We start from the raw sequence: 17,528 nt of genomic DNA, 5'->3' as shown, positions 1-17,528 counted from the left end.
GGGCCAGTCCGAAACCTAAACAGCCTGGTTTATGATACTAAGACTCCATCCTTTTTACCATGATCTATTTTTAGTAGAAAGGCCATTTGTGCATAGGTTTAGATTTTGAGGTTTTTTTTTTGTTTGTTTGTTTGTTTGTTTGTTTGTTTGTTTTTAGCATGGTAGGATTGTTAAACAGAATTTAGCCAGCCAGACAATACTATTTGTTACTCTCTCCTTAATGACTTGCTTTGGAAAGTACCCCCACTGATTTCTTTTGCCCAGATTCCTTCTGTATTCTCTCTACTTCACTGATCTGTTGATCTTTCCAACCTTTCATATAAAATCATTTCTTTGTAGTCCATCTGCTATCACTCAAAATTATTGAATTTTGATTGCTTCCTTGTAATTCCAGGGCTCCTGGTAATATCAATTTTATATCTGGATGGAGTTTTGGGTATTAACATGATTTCCTCATTTTACAGCTGACGAACACCTTTCCACGACCATAGTGCTAGCAAATAATAATCAGGATCAGAATCTAGGGTGTTGGTTCCAATTTTGTTCAAGTTAGCCTTATACTAAAAACCACACATAAGTCAATGTCTCTCATGTTCCCCATCCATTTAACCCCCCACTTTTTCTTATTTTTCAGTATCTTTTCTCTCCTTATCATTGTAGCTAATTCTCTTTCTATTTGTCATGGATTTTATTTCTTGATTACATGATAACTTCTCTTACTTCTCATGCTATTCAATATGTGTTCTCAGGAAATGCTGGTGGTCTGATAATGTTACTTCTTTCCTTTATTTACCCTATCAACAGTAGACTTTATGTAGTAGGCCAAATTCCCTTTTTGCCATATTTTTCATATTTGTTTCTAAGAATGGAGTTTGAGAAAACATTATTACTACAAATAATTCAATTTCATAGGATGGTTTCATGGTCAACACTTGGAAGATCTGGTTATATATTAAGAGGAACAGATCTGAGAAGGTGACTATTTCTTCTCTCCCCTGCTCATTAGAAGGAATTGGGGCACGGTCATAGTAACAAAAGCAAAGGGTCTGTTTACCCACTAGGGTAATGATTCTAACCGCAATCATTAGAGATATTAATACATGCACTGCAGCAGCCTGGGTGCCCAATAAACTGACTCTCAATTAATGGTAAAAAGATTAGATATGGCTATAGTTTTGGGAAATTCTTAATCATAAAGATTGTCCTCAAAAAAAAAAAAAAAACTCAAGATATTTGAAGCCCCATTAGTACCGATAACTGGAAAACATGGATTTGTGTTCGATGGCTATCAGCATGAGGTGCATCTTCACAAAACAGAGCCTGGGAAAGAAAAAAAGCAATTGTGAGGAAAGAGAAGACAGCAGGACACTAGTTGCCAATAATAAGATTAACACTGTGCTCTACACCTGGGAAAACACCGGCACCTCAGGAGAGGAAGGGCCTCCCAAATTGATAATTTTCTTCCTGAAGTAACTTATAGCCCATGTGCCAACTAGGACAGAGATAAAATTGTCCCACAACTCCCAGGTTGCAAAGACTCAGAGTTATTTACTCTTACATCTTTTATTCTTATATCTTCAGTGCTTGTCCTAGAACCTGGCTTATGGTGAGCCATCAATTAATGTTATTGAAGGAATGTCATTGCATGAAAATAGAGGAAAGTATTTCCTTTAACTCACCGGGAAACTTCAGGAAAAGTCATTCCAGCAAAGTCATCAGAGAGACGTTGAGTCAGGATTTTGTTCTTCAGGCTACTTAAAAAATATTTTTGCCAGGGCTTTTTAAGAGAAACCTGGAATATACAATCATGCCACATAACACACTTGACATAGAATATGAGTTGTTAAAAAAATATAAGAGATGTTATAATTCAAGTTATTATTCTGCTAAGCAGCAAACCAGTACCTGTTGCATTTAGGTCATAGAAAGAAGATATGTCCTAGTGCTTAACTGGATAAAAGCCTAAAGAAAAACTAAAATTCCAACATATATCTTAATTATTTTCACTAGAGAGTTCAGAATGAGTGGAAGCATCATGACCTAGTTTCTTCCCAGATGGCACCCAAGACACCTTTTTGGAAATCAGAATTCTCCCAATAATTTCAGCAAAGTACACTGATTTTTGAGTCAGCAACAATGAGATGAGAACAATAATACAGAATCTAAATTGTCTCTCCTTAGATATGGCTGATCAAGATTGGCTTTTTGAACATATTAGTTTTCTACTGACTAACAACAAGCATACCTCATTTTATTGTGCTTTACCTTATTGCACACTTCACAGATGTTGTAATTTTTATGAATTAAAGGCAAGGCCCCCACAAATGGCCAAGAAATATATGAAAAGATGCTCAACATCACTATTAAGGAAATACAAATCAAAACCAAAATGATATATCATCTCACACCTGTTAGAATAGCTGTTATCAACATGACAAGTAATAACAAGAGTCGGAGAGGTTGCAGAGAAATAGGACCCCTCATACACTGCTGGTGGGACTGCAAATTGGTACAGCCAGTATGGAAAACAATATGGAGGTTCCTCAAAAAACTAAGAATTGATCTACCATATGATCCAGCAATCCCTCTACTGGGTATTTACCCTAAAGACTTGAAAACTCATACCAAAAAGATATTTGCACACTGATGTTTATAGCAGCATTATTCACGGTGACTAGAACATGGAAGCAACCAAAGTGTCCTATGACAGATGACTGGCTAAAGAAGCTATGGCACATATACACAATGGAATATTACTCAGCCATAAGAAGAGATGAAATACTGTCATTTGCAACAACATGGATGGACCTCGAGATAATCATGCTAAGTAAAATAAGCCAGACAGAAAAAGTTGCAGATCACATGATATCACTTATTTGTGAGATGTAAACCTAAAAGCAAGAAATGAACAGGGCAAACAAACAGATACTCATGGACACTGACAATAGACTAGTGGTTACCAGAGCCAAGGAGGGAAGTAGATGGGGTATAATGGGTAAATGTGTGGTGACAGAAAGAAATCTTAACTATGGGTGGTGAACACACAATGTAAATATATATATGCCTTACTGTTAAAATGTATAGCTGAAACTTACCAAATTTCATTAACCAATGTCACTGTAAAAAAATAATTAATTAAAAATAAATAAATAAAAATAAAGGCAAGGGCCTCCATCAGCAAAAGGATAATGACTCATTTCATTGAGACGTTCACTTTACTGCGATGATCTAGAACCAAACTCACAATATCTCTGAGGTATTCTTGCAACTATATTCCATGTAGCTCTGACATGGCAGAACAGCCCCCTTAAAGCCCATAATATCAGATGAAAGTCTGGAATTTCTATTAACTCTGAAATATTGTGGCCATGGAGAGTTAAAGCCAATTCAGAAATGTTCCTCAGATGGCCATCTTGCAGTTTAGGAAAAACAAAAATCAAAAAAACAAAAATGAACACACAAACAACAATTTTTCCCCAGCTAAAAAGGACCACTATTTCAGGCATTCCAGGCACCTCCTACCTCTTTCCAAAATTCAGCTGAATCTCCTGCTCTTTCCCACTCTCTTAAATGTTTCTGTTGAGGAGAGGTACTCCACTGGGCAGTTCATACCATTATTTAAGCCCCTATTATTAAAGAAATTGGTTTAGTGATTCTAATCTAAATACTTCAGTTTTGGAAACAGGGTAAAGAGTGATAACCAGGAGGATGGATAAGAGTTTATTTTTAAAAGATGAAAAAGGGAAACAGGAAGGCAAGATGGATTTTGGATTTGGATAGTAAAAGGAGGGAGCTCGATTCAATCAGATGGATTATACCCAATCTAAGTTTAAGACTGTAAGGAAATGTTCTGTGCCTAGAACCAACTGGAAATGCTCTTCAGACTACAATTTCCCACCATAGAATATAGTAATGAACAAACAAACAAGCAAAAAGACATGATATTGATACTTTTAATTTGAGTATTCAGAAGGTTTAACACAATACTTGGGAAAATCAAGATAATAACTCTCATTCCTAGATGCAGAAACTAACAGAGAAAGTAAATGTCTATCTAATCTGAGAAAAACGGAACATAAGAGACTGGAGTCTGGCCATTAAACCTAACAGTTTATTATAGAATCGAAAGCACTTGAGCAGAGTACAGCATTAAAGAACCTCACTCTGATTATGCTCAGTTTAGGATTTCTGAAAGTGAGTTTTAGACTTAGAGTTCTCATTCCCTTTATTTTCTCCAGCCTTGGAGATTAAAATCACAATCATCACAACAGATATCGCAGTTATCTTTCACTTTCTGAGCATATGATACAGACAAAGACAATTTCCTTACAAGCCATATCTAAAGCCATACACAGTACCACTAAGTGAAGCCTAAAGCATGTTCATCGTGGCCTCATCAAAGCTCATTTCCTACTGCCTGATGGTCATTTCTATTTATCTGTATATGGTATCTCCTCATATGCACAGAAGGAATTACACAATTCTGTGTGCTCCAGTTAGCATTTTGTTGGCCAGAGTATCTTTCACTCTCTTTTAGCTTTTCCTTAACAGCACCATAAAAGGATCTGAGAAGATATAAAAATTTTTTTGAATTAATTAAACAAAGGAAATAAAAGTTCAAAGAGAGACCAAGAAGGAAATTGAGTGTAAGAAAAGGCAAATGTGGATTTACAATTAAATGGAGAGAAAGGTCACTTACTCTCTGGAGGAGTTTGGACAACAGGATACCAGGCCCAGCTTAGAGTTAGAATACTTTTCTTAGAGTATTTCATCAGAATGGCATTTGGAGGGCCTTAATTTGTATCATGTTAATTCTTTCCAATTGTCCCTTTTATCTGCTTATTTTGTCTCAGACAAAAGTATCATGAGATGTGATATGGGAGACTATGAGTATATATATATACCCAAAGACCAGAAACATAGGGTATAGTAGTGAGACTGTAGGTAGGACAATTCTAACCTTCCTACTCACTTACTGTATGACAGAGTTCATTTCACTGACCCATTACTGGAATACTACCTTAAAATATTACTGAATAGAAACATAATGTATTTAAAATGCATAACACATAGTAGGCATTCAATATATGGTCACTGTTATTATTACTGCATGGAATGTACAAAAATAACATTGAAAATTAGATTTTAATTATTACTTGTATTATATCTTCATTTGATAAATATAATTCTTATTATGTTGATTATTTTTCATTTACTTTATATTTAGATACATGATTTCCCCAACTCAAAGCAATTCTATAGTTATGAATACATTTATATTCATAACATCACAGAGCATGAAGGAAGCAGGGTTATAATTTCTATTTTTCAGATAAACATTCTTAGGCAAGAATAAGATAAGTAACTTTTTTAAGATCAATGCAGTACCTGGGAATTCAATCTAGGTCTCTCAATCCTCTCCCAACCCAGATAGAAGTCAAATCTCATTTCTTGGGGCCTCCTTGCTCTTCTCAATTTTTATACCTATTTCTAATCCTGATATGTGAGAACCTGGGGATAGAGCCAAGATTCAACATCAATTTACAAGTTTACCTTTTTGTTTTGCTCAACGAATAGAGATGTGAGAAAAGTGCACAAGCCTGGCACCAAACAGCCTTGGGCAATAAATCCAAGCTTTAATTCGGCAAAGCAGATGATATTGTCTCCAGTAGCCCAGTTCCAGCTGGGAATCTTTGGCAGAAAAACCTGTATCATGGTAAAAAGTAGGTCAATTATTAGGAATAACTATAATTTGAGAGAGTTCTTTGTAAATGAATATCTTTATTTTACTTTAAAGCATTTATTGTGCTCAGGTCAGCAGAAATGATAAGAATTTAACATTTAGAAGCAGTTAGCGGTCAACTGCCCCACTTTTTAAAACGAGAAAAGCTAGAGTTGCAAAAGCAGGTCAAGCGGTTTAGATTTCTGATTCTACTGTGAATTTACAATCTTTTTTGTTTATTTGTTTGGATGTGGGGGGGAGGTTATTGAGGTATAATTGATAAATAACATTACATTAGTTTCAGGTGTACAACATAATGGTTTGATATTTGTTAGACATTGCAAAATAACCACCACAACAGGACTAGTTAACATTCATCACCATAGTGGTTGTAAAATTATTTTTATGATGATAAATTTAGAGATTTACTTTCTTAGCAACTTTCAAATATGTAATAATTATTATTAACTAGAGCCCCCATGCTATATATTTATACCCCCATGATTTATTTATTTTTTGACTGAAAGTTTGTACCTTTTGACCTCTTTCACTCATTTTCTCCACTCCCATACCCACCTCTGGCAACCACCCATCTGTTCTCTGTATCTATGTGTTCAGGGTTTATTTATTTATTTTTAGATTCTCTATATAAGTGAGATCATACGGTATTTGTCTTTCTCTGTCTGATTTATCTCACTTAGAATATATCCTCAAGTTCCAATTATGTTGTCACTATGGCAAAATTTCCTTCTTTATTTATAACTGAATATTATTTCAGTATATATGTATATATGTGTGTATGTATATGTGCGTGTATGTGTGTGTACATATATATGTGTATATATATATACACATGTGTGTGTGTATGTGTGTGTGTGTGTATATATATATATATATATATATAGAGAGAGAGAGAGAGAGAGAGAGCGTGAGCGAGCATAATCTTAAAAGCAGCAAGAGACAAACAGCTTGTCCTGTACATGGGAACCACCATGAGACTACTAGCAAGTTTTTCAGAAGAAACTTTCCAGACCATAGGGAGTGACCAAGTATATTCAAAGCACTAAAAGGAAAAAACAACAACAACCGCTAACCAAGAATATTCTACCCAGGAAAGCTGTCATTCAGAATTGAAGGAGAGAGAGAGATTTTCCTACAAGAAATAAAAACAAAGGAGTTCATTACCACTTGACCTGCATTACAAGAATTGCTAAAAGAACTTCTTTAAGCTGAAGCAAGAGGTTGACAATTACTAACAGGAAAACCCATAAAAGTATAAACTACACTAGTAAAGGCAAATATATATAAAAGGCATATACACAGTAAAATTTAGAATAATCTAATGTTATAAAAGAGGTGGTGGATTAAACACTTACAAAGCTAGTATAAAGATTAAAAAACAAAAGGAGTAAAAATAACTATAACTGCAATAATTATTTAATGGACACACAAGAGAAAAAGATGTAAACTATAACATCAAAAACGAAATGTTGGAAGGTGGGTAAAAATGTAGAGCTTTAAATGTGATCAAATTTAAGTTATTATCAAATTAAAATAGACTGTTATAAATGTTATTTTTATATATATGTCTCAAAGTAAACACAAAGCAAAAACCAGTAGTAGATAGTCAAAGACAAAGGAATCTAAGACCCACTGTGAATTATCAAATCACAAAGGAAGAGAGAAAGAAGAAAGAAACAGAGGAATTACAAAACAGCCAGAAAACAATTAATAAATGACAATGAGTAAATACCTACTGATAATTACTTTAAATATAAATATATTAAATTCCCCAATCAGAAGACATAGAGTGGCCAAACAGATTTAAAAAAAAATAAGACTCATCTATACACTGCTTACAAGAGACTCATTTCAGATATAAGGGCACACATACACTGACAGTGAAAGTATGGGAAAAAATATTCCATGCAAATAAAAACCAGAAGAAAGCTGGAGTAGCCATACTTATCAGACAAAATAGACTTGAAGGCAATGATTGTAATAAGAGTCAGAGAAGGTCATTACATAATGAGAAGTCAATCCAACAAGAGGATAATACATTTATAAATATTTATACAGCCAACACAGAAGCACCCAAATATATAAAGCATTAATTAACAGGCCTAAAAGAAATAGACATCAATAAAATAATAATATTGTAATACCCCACTTTCATCATGTAATAACCCAATAATAATAACTTTAATGCTCCATTTTCATCAATGGATAAGTCATATGTAAAGAAATCAACAAAAAAACAAGTTGAACCAGATGAACTTAACAGACATATACAGAATATTCCATCCAAAAGTAACAGAATACACACTCTTCTCAAGCGCACATGGAACATTCCCCAGGGTACTTTTATAATGCAACTGGGACTCTTATAATGCAACTGTTGGTCCACTTGATATTGTCTCCTATGTCTCTTAAGCTATCTTCACTCCTTTTCATTCCTTTTTCTTTTTTGCAGCTCTGGTTAGGTGAGTTCCCCTACCCTGCCTATATTACAGTTCATTGACCCTTTCTGCTTCCTCTAGATTGAGTTGAACCCCTCTATTTGATTTTTCAGTTCAGTTATTGTATTCTTCAGCTGTATGACTTCTATTTGGTAAGTTCTTATATTTTCTTTTTCTTTGTTGAAATATTTCCTTTCTTTATCCAGTCTTCTCCCATGTTCAGTGAGCATTGTTATGACACTTATTTTGAACTCTGTCAAGTAAATCACTTATCTCTCTTTCATTAACATCTTTTCCTGAGGCTTTGTCTTAGTTTGTTGTTGTTGTTTGTTTATTTAGAAAACATATTTCTATTTGTTCATTTTCCTTGACGCTCTGTATTGGATTTCATGCATTAGAAAAAACTTCGACTGCTCCTAGTCTTAAGGAATGACCTTGTGTAGAAGATGAACCTTACTGATCAACCTTGACCTAGCTCTTGGTTGTTTCTCAAACCTTAATGATTGCCTAATCAGCCTACTTTCTTTTTAGTGGCTTCCAGCAGTTGAGAGTGTGCCAAGACCTGTCACTGTCCCAAAGCAAAGAATTTCAGTTAGTACCTAGATTCAAGTTGATTGGAAGTTAGAGCCTCAGGCAGAAGCTTTTAAAATATACGACTATACCTCTTTCCGAATTTACATTCTTAAGTGATTAACAATCTTAATGAGACTCCAAATTTTGCCTGAAATTGGCAAAATCTTTTCAAAAGTAATATCATTAGAAAGTAAAATCATTAGAAAGTAATAAATTCATCCATTTAGATGAACTAAGTTCAGCTAGCTCCACCGACTAAAAGATGAAGCTAGAAAGTTACGGTACCTTGTTATGGGATTGAAGTATCTGTATGATGACTCTGGTGTTAGGGTTATAGTTCTTGATAGAGAGCACCCTACATAGACAAGAAATATACTCATCAGTGATGTGCCACGTACAATGGCTTTGCGATACAATTCAACTCAGAGTTAAATTGATGTGTGGGTAAGTATAATAAAATGGCATATTATAAAGTTCATAGTTATGCTGTTATCTCAAAATGTTCTGTTTAATAGCATACCAATTGGAGGGTGCTATTGTTTTAGTGACTTAGTAAAATAAATCAATGGAAAGGTCAGTTCTTGGTATTAGAGACTGGTCATTTGAGATCAATTCATGAGGAAGAAATAAACAGTTTCATATATTTTAGCCTTTGAACTCAGATTCACGAGTTACAAGAAAAACTAGAGATTGAATTGTTGTCTGTAACTTGAAGTAAGTAGCTCGTAGACCGTCTTATTCAATTTTCTCATTTTACAAATTAAGAAACTAAAGCCTATCTCATATTTACTGTATTATGCATGGTACAAATTCTTAGCTATTTTTTTTTTACAACTTGTAGAATCACCTTCAGCTATGTATATTTAATTAGCTCCAAGGGTCAGAAAATCATCTGGGTTAGGCACGATGCCATTGCCATCACATTTCGAATCTGTTACTGCGAGTCAAATTCCTTCTCATAGATAGTTCACAATTAAAGGTGATAGCACTATTCTAGCCATCTTGAAAATACTTGCCAATAGTCACAATCACATCATACTAAACCACGCACAATCTTTCACCAGAACTACTGGGGTAAAAAGCACAATAAATTAAGTCTACTAATAAGGTTTACAAATAACCAATGATATCTTTATTTTTGAGGAAGGGAAAATGTTACTTATAATGGTGCTATCTGAACAGCTATTAGTTATCTAAATGCTTGCTTTTTAAATTTAGATAGCTATTATCCATATGAAACTTCAGGAAATTATGTGGAGGAGCACATAGATACTCAGGATACTAAATTACTTTTTTTCATACATCTGCACATTCTCTGGGGGAGGGGCAGAAAAATAGGCAGAAACCTGGAATATGATGAACCTAGTGCTGTGATAGATGACATCTTCTTCTGTTTAGTCCTATGCACTGGGCTTTATTTTAAAAGAAGTAGCAATAAATTCATCATTGGAGCACAAAAAACGCAATGCCAGCTTCTTACCTCATAATGTTTGAAGTGTCTTCAGCATGTGAATCACTGCACAAAGGGTTAGCTATAATCAGGCATGCTTCTGCAGAGTCCACCTATTCTTCAAGATTAAAAACAGCAACCATATTGTTCATTACATGGGAAATACAGGTTCATTACATGTTCCTCTTTTTGGTTTTCTTATGGTTTTGTCATAAAACTTCCAATACAAGAGAGAACATACTTAGAAAGAAATTGTGATAAGGATAATTTACATCAGAATATAGTCCTACAAATGCTGCAAGGGCTGTGAAGGCTACAGTAGATGGACTAGGGCACAGGGTCTCCAGCATAGAAACTAGATTGCTTTAAATGGGTAAAGTGCATAGTTATATTTTTCCTATCATCCTAACCATTAGTTTATGCCTAGTGATGAGTAATAACATCTTTTTAAACAACTGCCTACATGTTAACGCTATAGATCTCTGCTTTAAAAAATTGAAGACTTTTGTGTACATGATTCTATGAAACCTACAAAATGAGAGAAAACTGGCTTTGACCTTAAATGAAAGCTGTCTAGAGGGTTGGCCTTTAATCATTGCTTTTAGTTCTAACCTTAATGGGATTTCTGCTATTTTCCTTCATGTTTCTCCTATCAGAAGGCGTATCAGTATGTTTAGAAGTTGGTAAACCTGTCCTCTGGTAAGAATCCTATTTGGATGGTGAGAGCAAACACACTATTGTTATCCGTAATTTTTCCAGCTCTCTTAGATTGTGAAAATAAAATTGTTCTAGGTAAATAGATAATTTAGTGAAATAAATCATTTAAAAACAAGTATAGGTAAACAGTGAGGTCTGCTTGATATTTATCAAGGAGGATTTGGAGATCAATTACTACACTTCCTTTATGACCAGTTTTTAAAATTGAGGAAGTCATATTTTCTTTAATTTAAGGGTATGGAGTAATGCTTTTGAAAGAACAATACGACCTGTCATCTTAATTGCTGTAGGTTAGGGTAACTATAAGGAGAGAAAAAAAAATAGTTCTTACCGCAACTCGCCTCAGATCCTCCCATTTCAGTGCAGATCCAGAAACAAAAGTTGTGTACGCCATGTAGCATTTAAATATGGTTTCCAATTCCAAAGAAGGAGGAGACCTGGACAGAGAATGTTGTATCGAAGACAGCAAAAGATGACTGACTTTGCTTAAGAGATTGTTATATAAGCAATTAATAGAACCCTTAATCTCCTCTTGGAAAACATCTATACTCCATTTATCCACATCACTAGCCTAATTCTAGGGATGGGCTTAAAGCTTGGGTCTAATTTGGTAAAGGAATAGAATATGTGTAAACATTGGGAGAAATTGCTGGCAGCCATCCTTTTAAAACAATCTACCACTGTCTTCTGGCCACAAGAATTCACATACCTCCCTTATACAAAATACTCTCACGTTCTCACCCAAAGTTCTCATCTCTTTATAGCAATCAGCTCAAAGTCCTAGATCTTGTCATCTTAAGTCAGGTCTAGATGCGGATGGGCCTCCTCACGTATAGCTCCTCCTCATCTGAAGACCCATGAACTAGATAGATAACTTTTATTATCCTCATCTCAATACCCAGAATATCATGATAAGGCAGGGTTAGGAAAATTGCAAGAGACATTCCAAATCAGAAAAGGTGGGGATGGTAATGGAGGGCACATAGAAATCACTGGTCCACAGAAATTCTGAAATCTATCTGAGCACATATCGTTAGGGCCCCCTTCTCCAGGACAGAATGTGTTTTTTGATGAGAGCCTCGTTCTGTTCTTATGAACTCCTCCACTGTTCTTGATTCTGGTCTCTGCCCTCTGACCCTCTGAATCATCTTTCCTTTTCCCTAAAAAATTGCCCATGTTTGTCCTTGAGTAGCTTTCTCAGCTTGTTTCCTGCCTATGCTAGTTTGGAAGCCCAGAGGCATTTATTATTATTATTTTTTTAATTTTTAACTCTCTCTGCCACTTTTACTCAAAGCTGGCAGTACTTTGACCAATAAAATTTCTTTAAAGCGCTGATGAATTTCTAGAAATATTATTTAGGCTCATGTCATGCCTCCAAAAGTCATGTCCATGATTCCTCTGCAGTTCTCTCTCTACTTTGAGAATGTCAGAATTCTGGGAAGAATGTCTTCAGTTTCTTAGAAACCCTTTGCTTGACTGAGAGAAGCATCTATAAGTCACAACCTTAAATCTCTCTGAGGTCTTAACAAAGGGGGTCATACAGCTGCATCCTTGATTGAATCTTGACCTTTGACTTTGAGGTCGTATTTTATAGGTAGAAACCCAGATTTTATTTTATTTTTCCCTTTTGAGGTCATTTTCTTCTTTGGATTTTTTTTTTTAGCCAGCTGCAGAGACTGTTCTAAGATTTCTATATTTCCTTTATGTGCTGCTTGAAAACTCAAGACTTTCTTCTTCGGCTCTAGTTTCTTACCTTATCATACATGATTAGAGGAGAGCAAATGACACTCAATATTCTTTTGGCAACTTCTTAGCCAGTTTCACAATTTCCCTACATACATTTTCTATCTTCTATGTTACTTTTGATGATGTTGTTACCAAAATTCTGCTCCTCTTCCAGTAGCAACTGCCCCATTGTTTTCCTGGCCTTTGATAAGAGTCTCCATGCAACACTTCCAGCTTCTGCCTGCCACCAGTTCCAAGGGAAAGATCATATTTTGGCTTTTGTTATAATAGCACCCCACTTGCAGTACCAATTTTTGTAACAGTTATCTCTTTCTACAAACTAACCATTCTGGAACTTATTGACTTAAAACAACAAATTATTTCTCATGATTTTATGGTTGGCTGGTGTCAGCAAGGTAATTCTTCTGTACCATATAGTGCTGAGTGTGGTCATTCGTGTGGGTACATTCATCAGAGAGCTGGAATGATCAAAATGACGACACACATGATCATTGGCTCAGTTATTTGACTGGAGTAGCTGAGAGCTAGTTGGGCCTTCTCAGCAAGCCAGCCTGACTTTTTATGTGATGGCTTAGGACTCTCTTGGAGTTAAAGTTGAAATTGCTAGTCCTCTGAAAGGCCAGGCTTGAAACTAGCAAAGTGTCACCTCTGCTGTATTCTAATGATTAAATCAAGTCACAGACCAGTCCAGATTCAAAGGGAGGAAAAGGAGACTCCATCTTTTATTGAGAAGAATAGCAAGAATGTACAGTAAGGGAAAGAAGTGTTAATAGCTATATTAAAAGCAAATCTACCACAATTACAGATGGTGATAATTGCTTTAGAGGAAATATAATAGAGTAAAGAGATAGAAGGATTCAGAGAAACTAATCTAGATAGGTTGAATTGAGAAGGTCTCTTTGAGTGCTGAAGGATGAAAATAGACTAGTCATATAAGGGTAAGAGAAGAACTTCTGAGCCAAAAGAATCAATCAATAAAGTGGCCTTTACAGAAATTCAGGAGAGACAAGACATTAATTTTGAACAGGGTTGCGATATTGAAGATGAAATGGTAGAAACAGAAACAGAATTTATTTAGAGGACAAACTGATGACACTGATGAAAGCATACACAAGGTCCGAGGGAGACGGGAGTATCAAAGACAATGCTTAGTTTTCTGTTTTAAGAAACTGTATTGATGAGATCCCCTTTACTATTTCTTTTTACTGTTGCTGTTTTATTTCTCCTATTTTTTAAATTTACATGTGAGATGGAAAGGGGAACATAAAGATCCATTTGTTTTTTTGAAAATGTTGAGTCTAAGAGGGCTTTCTAACGCTTGAGGGGGGCATAATATCCAGTAAGTAATTAGTTGTGTGAATACAGAGCTACAAGTAATGTCTGCTGGAGGATATGAATTTTGAGATCTTCAGAGTATAGATGCAATTGGCAAAACTTTAGATAGATATCTCCAACATTTTGTACCATATAAAAATTTCAATCATTATCTTGACTAATACTTATGAAAACACAGCAGAACATGAATGAAACACGTTGCTTTCCATACATCTAATGATTTCCTTTTGTCTTAGTTGTATTACATTAGCTTCTTATCATCAGTTTTAGCAATTTTTTTTTTTACTATTTTTTAAGTAAGGATTCCAATAAACAAATTACTAAAAAAACAAGCATGACAATGATACTGAAACAGAACTGTTGACTATCCATCAGTAGTACCTTAGAGGAATTCAAAATATTTATTAGTTAGATCATATATGACAGTCCAAAGTTATGGTGGATTGAAGATGTCATAATATAAAAACTACAGAGTTTTAACTATAAAATGTGTAAAGGTCACGATGATCTATATACATTCCTATATAAGATAAAAATGTCATTTCAAATCTGGTTGGCTTATTTAGTGAGTAATGTCTAAATAACTAATTAACTATTTTTTAAAAAAAGAAGTTAGTTCTCTTCACATTAAATCAAATCAATTCCAGAGAGCTTAAATATTAAAAAAAAATTATATGAAAGCATAGAAATAATAAAGAAATGTTTACTTAATTCTAAAAAAGAGAGGCTTAAGAATGTAAAAGCAAAAATCCAAAAAGTATATGTACTGAAGTGCATGTAAATCAAATGCTTTTATATTAAAATAAAAGCACACAAAAATTAAAAGGCAAAGAGAGAAAAAAAATATTTACAAAATATGACACAAATAGCTAATATCAAAATATATTGGGTGCTTAAAAGTCAGTAAACAGATAATAAGCCCCATAGAAAAGAGGATAAAAGAAAGAAGAATTTCAAAAAGGAGAGCAAATCATCAAAACACAAAAATTGCTCAATCTCACTAGGAACCAAAGTCATAAAATAAAATAAGAATAATTAGAAACCACTTTGCCTACTTCAAAATCTTTTTTGTATTAAAAATGCATTTTCCAGTTTTTCATATAATACTTGACTCAGATTTTGCTTGTGAAAATGTAAACTGCATAGAAGAAAAACATTATCAAGACAATCTTTTGTGCACGAATTTGAACTTCACATTACCAAGAGTTAGAATAATAATTATGAGGTGTACCAGACTTGTGCTCAAAATTATGGTCATATATAATAGTAATATGTATGGAATATCCTAAATGATAGGGGATCACTTAAATAATATTAGTACATATACAGAAAAACATCTGGCAAGATATATTCCAAAATATTTTAGAGGTTAATTCTGGTCATAAGATTGCTGCTTCTTTTCTTTTTGCTTATGATTATTTCCTAAATTTTCTATGAATATTAGAAGGGTAATTTTCTTCCATTAAAAAATATTCCCACATAACTTAAGTATTAATTTAGAGCCCGTGAGCCACACAGATACACTTACTCTCCCAGAAAAACAATCTCGGTGTTGATTTCCCCTGATTTATGGCGAAGAAAATTCCTTAGGAAGGCAGTCACACTGTCAACTGTGATGTTTCCACAGACCACAATGAACCTAGGTGGCAAGAACATGTAAGGCGGATCATCTGAGAGACAGAAGTATCTTTCTGTCTAGATTTAGCAATGGACAATTAGCTTAAACTTAGCTTCAAATAAATTTGGTATTTGAATCACCCAGATTTTAAAAATAGAAACACCCAGGACTGGATTTCTATTATACAGAAGACGCATCAGATTTCTGTAGTCTCTAGTTCATCTCACATAGAGTACGACTCCACACATTTGAATCACACATAGCTTTTTAGGAATACAACAATAACTATCATAATTGCTAGGATTTTAATAGTTATTTATAACTTATAATGGGTGTTAACGTGTACTTTGATTTGGCTTTCCACTTGATTTCTGATTGGCTGATATTGTCTTTTTTCACTGAGGAAAAACTGAGACTCAGAATGTTCTACTGATTTTCCCATAGTCGAAGACTATGGCTGAAGTAGCATCAGATTCTAGGTTATTTCAGTTTATCTGCTCCATACAAATTTATCTACTAGTCACAACAAAGTATGTATAATGGAGAGACACCTAGAAGCACAAATCCAAGCATGTAACTTTTATGTTAAAAAATAGCTGTCAATTTCTTTAGGCTGAATATACAAAGAAGCTATTTTTTTCCTCCAATAGTCATTTAAGGAAATGGAAAGCATAATTTTAGCCTGAGTTTACCTTAAATTTTCCAGACCTTATGGGCTGATTTATCATGTGTCACATAATCCTTTTCCTGAAATGAATCAGATCAAACTTTGGCTTGTCTAGTTTATTTTATTGTTTTCATTAATTTCATCATTATTATTATTACTCTTCATAGTCCTAGATTAATTTTGGTTTTCATCGAATTACATTAAAAGACCAGTCTAAAAGAATGTATCTTCATTGTGCCTCTTTCCTCTACGGCAGACAGAGAATAAATAACAAAGATCTCAAATTTAAGATCTCTGATTCATTCTTTTCTTCTTAGATGTAAAAAAGCATAATGGAAACTGAAGCAACACATATTTACAGAGGAATAGGGTAAAAACAATTCCATTTCCCTTCTGGGAACAAATAGCTATAGCACGGACAAATCTATGAAGTACTGGCAAAGAGCTTGAAATCGCTTCTCACTCTAGCAAACCTCTGTCCATGAATGAGCCCACATAGTTTAGAGGAGTTTTGGCTAAGATAACTGAATTAATTATTTTAAATTCAAACCATGGCTTTAATTTGATACATTATGTGAAATTATCCATGGGTTAACCACATGATCAAAGTGAATTAGACATTTAATAATGGATATAAGAGAATAGTTAGTGATAATGAATGTAGAAATATTGCCACAATCAACATTTGATAGTGAATGACAACATTATCTGTCATTTTAGGTGACTGAATGCTCTTATGAGCATCGATATAGTAGTTTTTATCAAGTAGCAAATATTATCTTTTTATGGTATTTATTCTAGCACAACCCTCATTAGTGAATGAAGGTTCTTGCCAATATATTCACTAGGCCTGTCGATAGGGTTTTAGAAAGAGATAGATGATTAGTAGAATATCTCAAACTGTAGAAATTATACTTGAAAAATACTTACTTCTTTCCTTTGAGTACTTCATAGGAACTGGTGTGTTTCCTCTTGTTAACAAAAAGGTCCACCATCTCAGGGATATAGTTTGCAAATAGTACCTAAAATATCAGCAAATAAACCTTAGGACTCACTATTTTCAAGGATACTGAAAAATCAGATTATGACAGAGAAAGAAGGTACATAAAATTTTCTCTCATCTAGGAGAAGAATGGCTGTGAACTACATTTTTAAAGGAAGACCATTTTTCTTCCTTACTTCAGCCTTTCCATTTGGTTAAAATTTAATAAAATGCTTTTTAGCATTCAAAATGCTGAAAA

At 34.2% G+C, this 17,528-nt stretch overlaps 1 protein-coding gene across 1 annotated transcript in view; it reads right to left on the bottom strand.

The window, feature by feature from the left end:
* Nucleotides 1-17,528, bottom strand: part of KCNU1 (potassium calcium-activated channel subfamily U member 1) — a 105,363-nt gene that overhangs the window by 64,139 nt on the left and 23,696 nt on the right. Inside the window, exons 9-16 of the mRNA XM_016155230.2 lie at nucleotides 17,218-17,309; nucleotides 15,531-15,641; nucleotides 11,253-11,358; nucleotides 10,235-10,317; nucleotides 9,040-9,109; nucleotides 5,554-5,706; nucleotides 1,680-1,792; nucleotides 1,252-1,320 (exon numbers count right to left, since the gene is read on the bottom strand). Of these exons, the coding sequence (XP_016010716.2) occupies nucleotides 1,252-1,320; nucleotides 1,680-1,792; nucleotides 5,554-5,706; nucleotides 9,040-9,109; nucleotides 10,235-10,317; nucleotides 11,253-11,358; nucleotides 15,531-15,641; nucleotides 17,218-17,309 (797 nt within the window). The remainder of the gene's footprint in view (nucleotides 1-1,251; nucleotides 1,321-1,679; nucleotides 1,793-5,553; nucleotides 5,707-9,039; nucleotides 9,110-10,234; nucleotides 10,318-11,252; nucleotides 11,359-15,530; nucleotides 15,642-17,217; nucleotides 17,310-17,528) is intronic.

The sequence above is a fragment of the Rousettus aegyptiacus genome, unplaced genomic scaffold (genome assembly GCF_014176215.1).
Source record: "Rousettus aegyptiacus isolate mRouAeg1 unplaced genomic scaffold, mRouAeg1.p scaffold_m13_p_11, whole genome shotgun sequence".
NCBI lineage: Eukaryota > Metazoa > Chordata > Mammalia > Chiroptera > Pteropodidae > Rousettus > Rousettus aegyptiacus.
The sequence above is the reverse complement of the archived record's forward strand: the minus strand, read 5'-3'. Positions and strand labels throughout refer to the sequence as shown.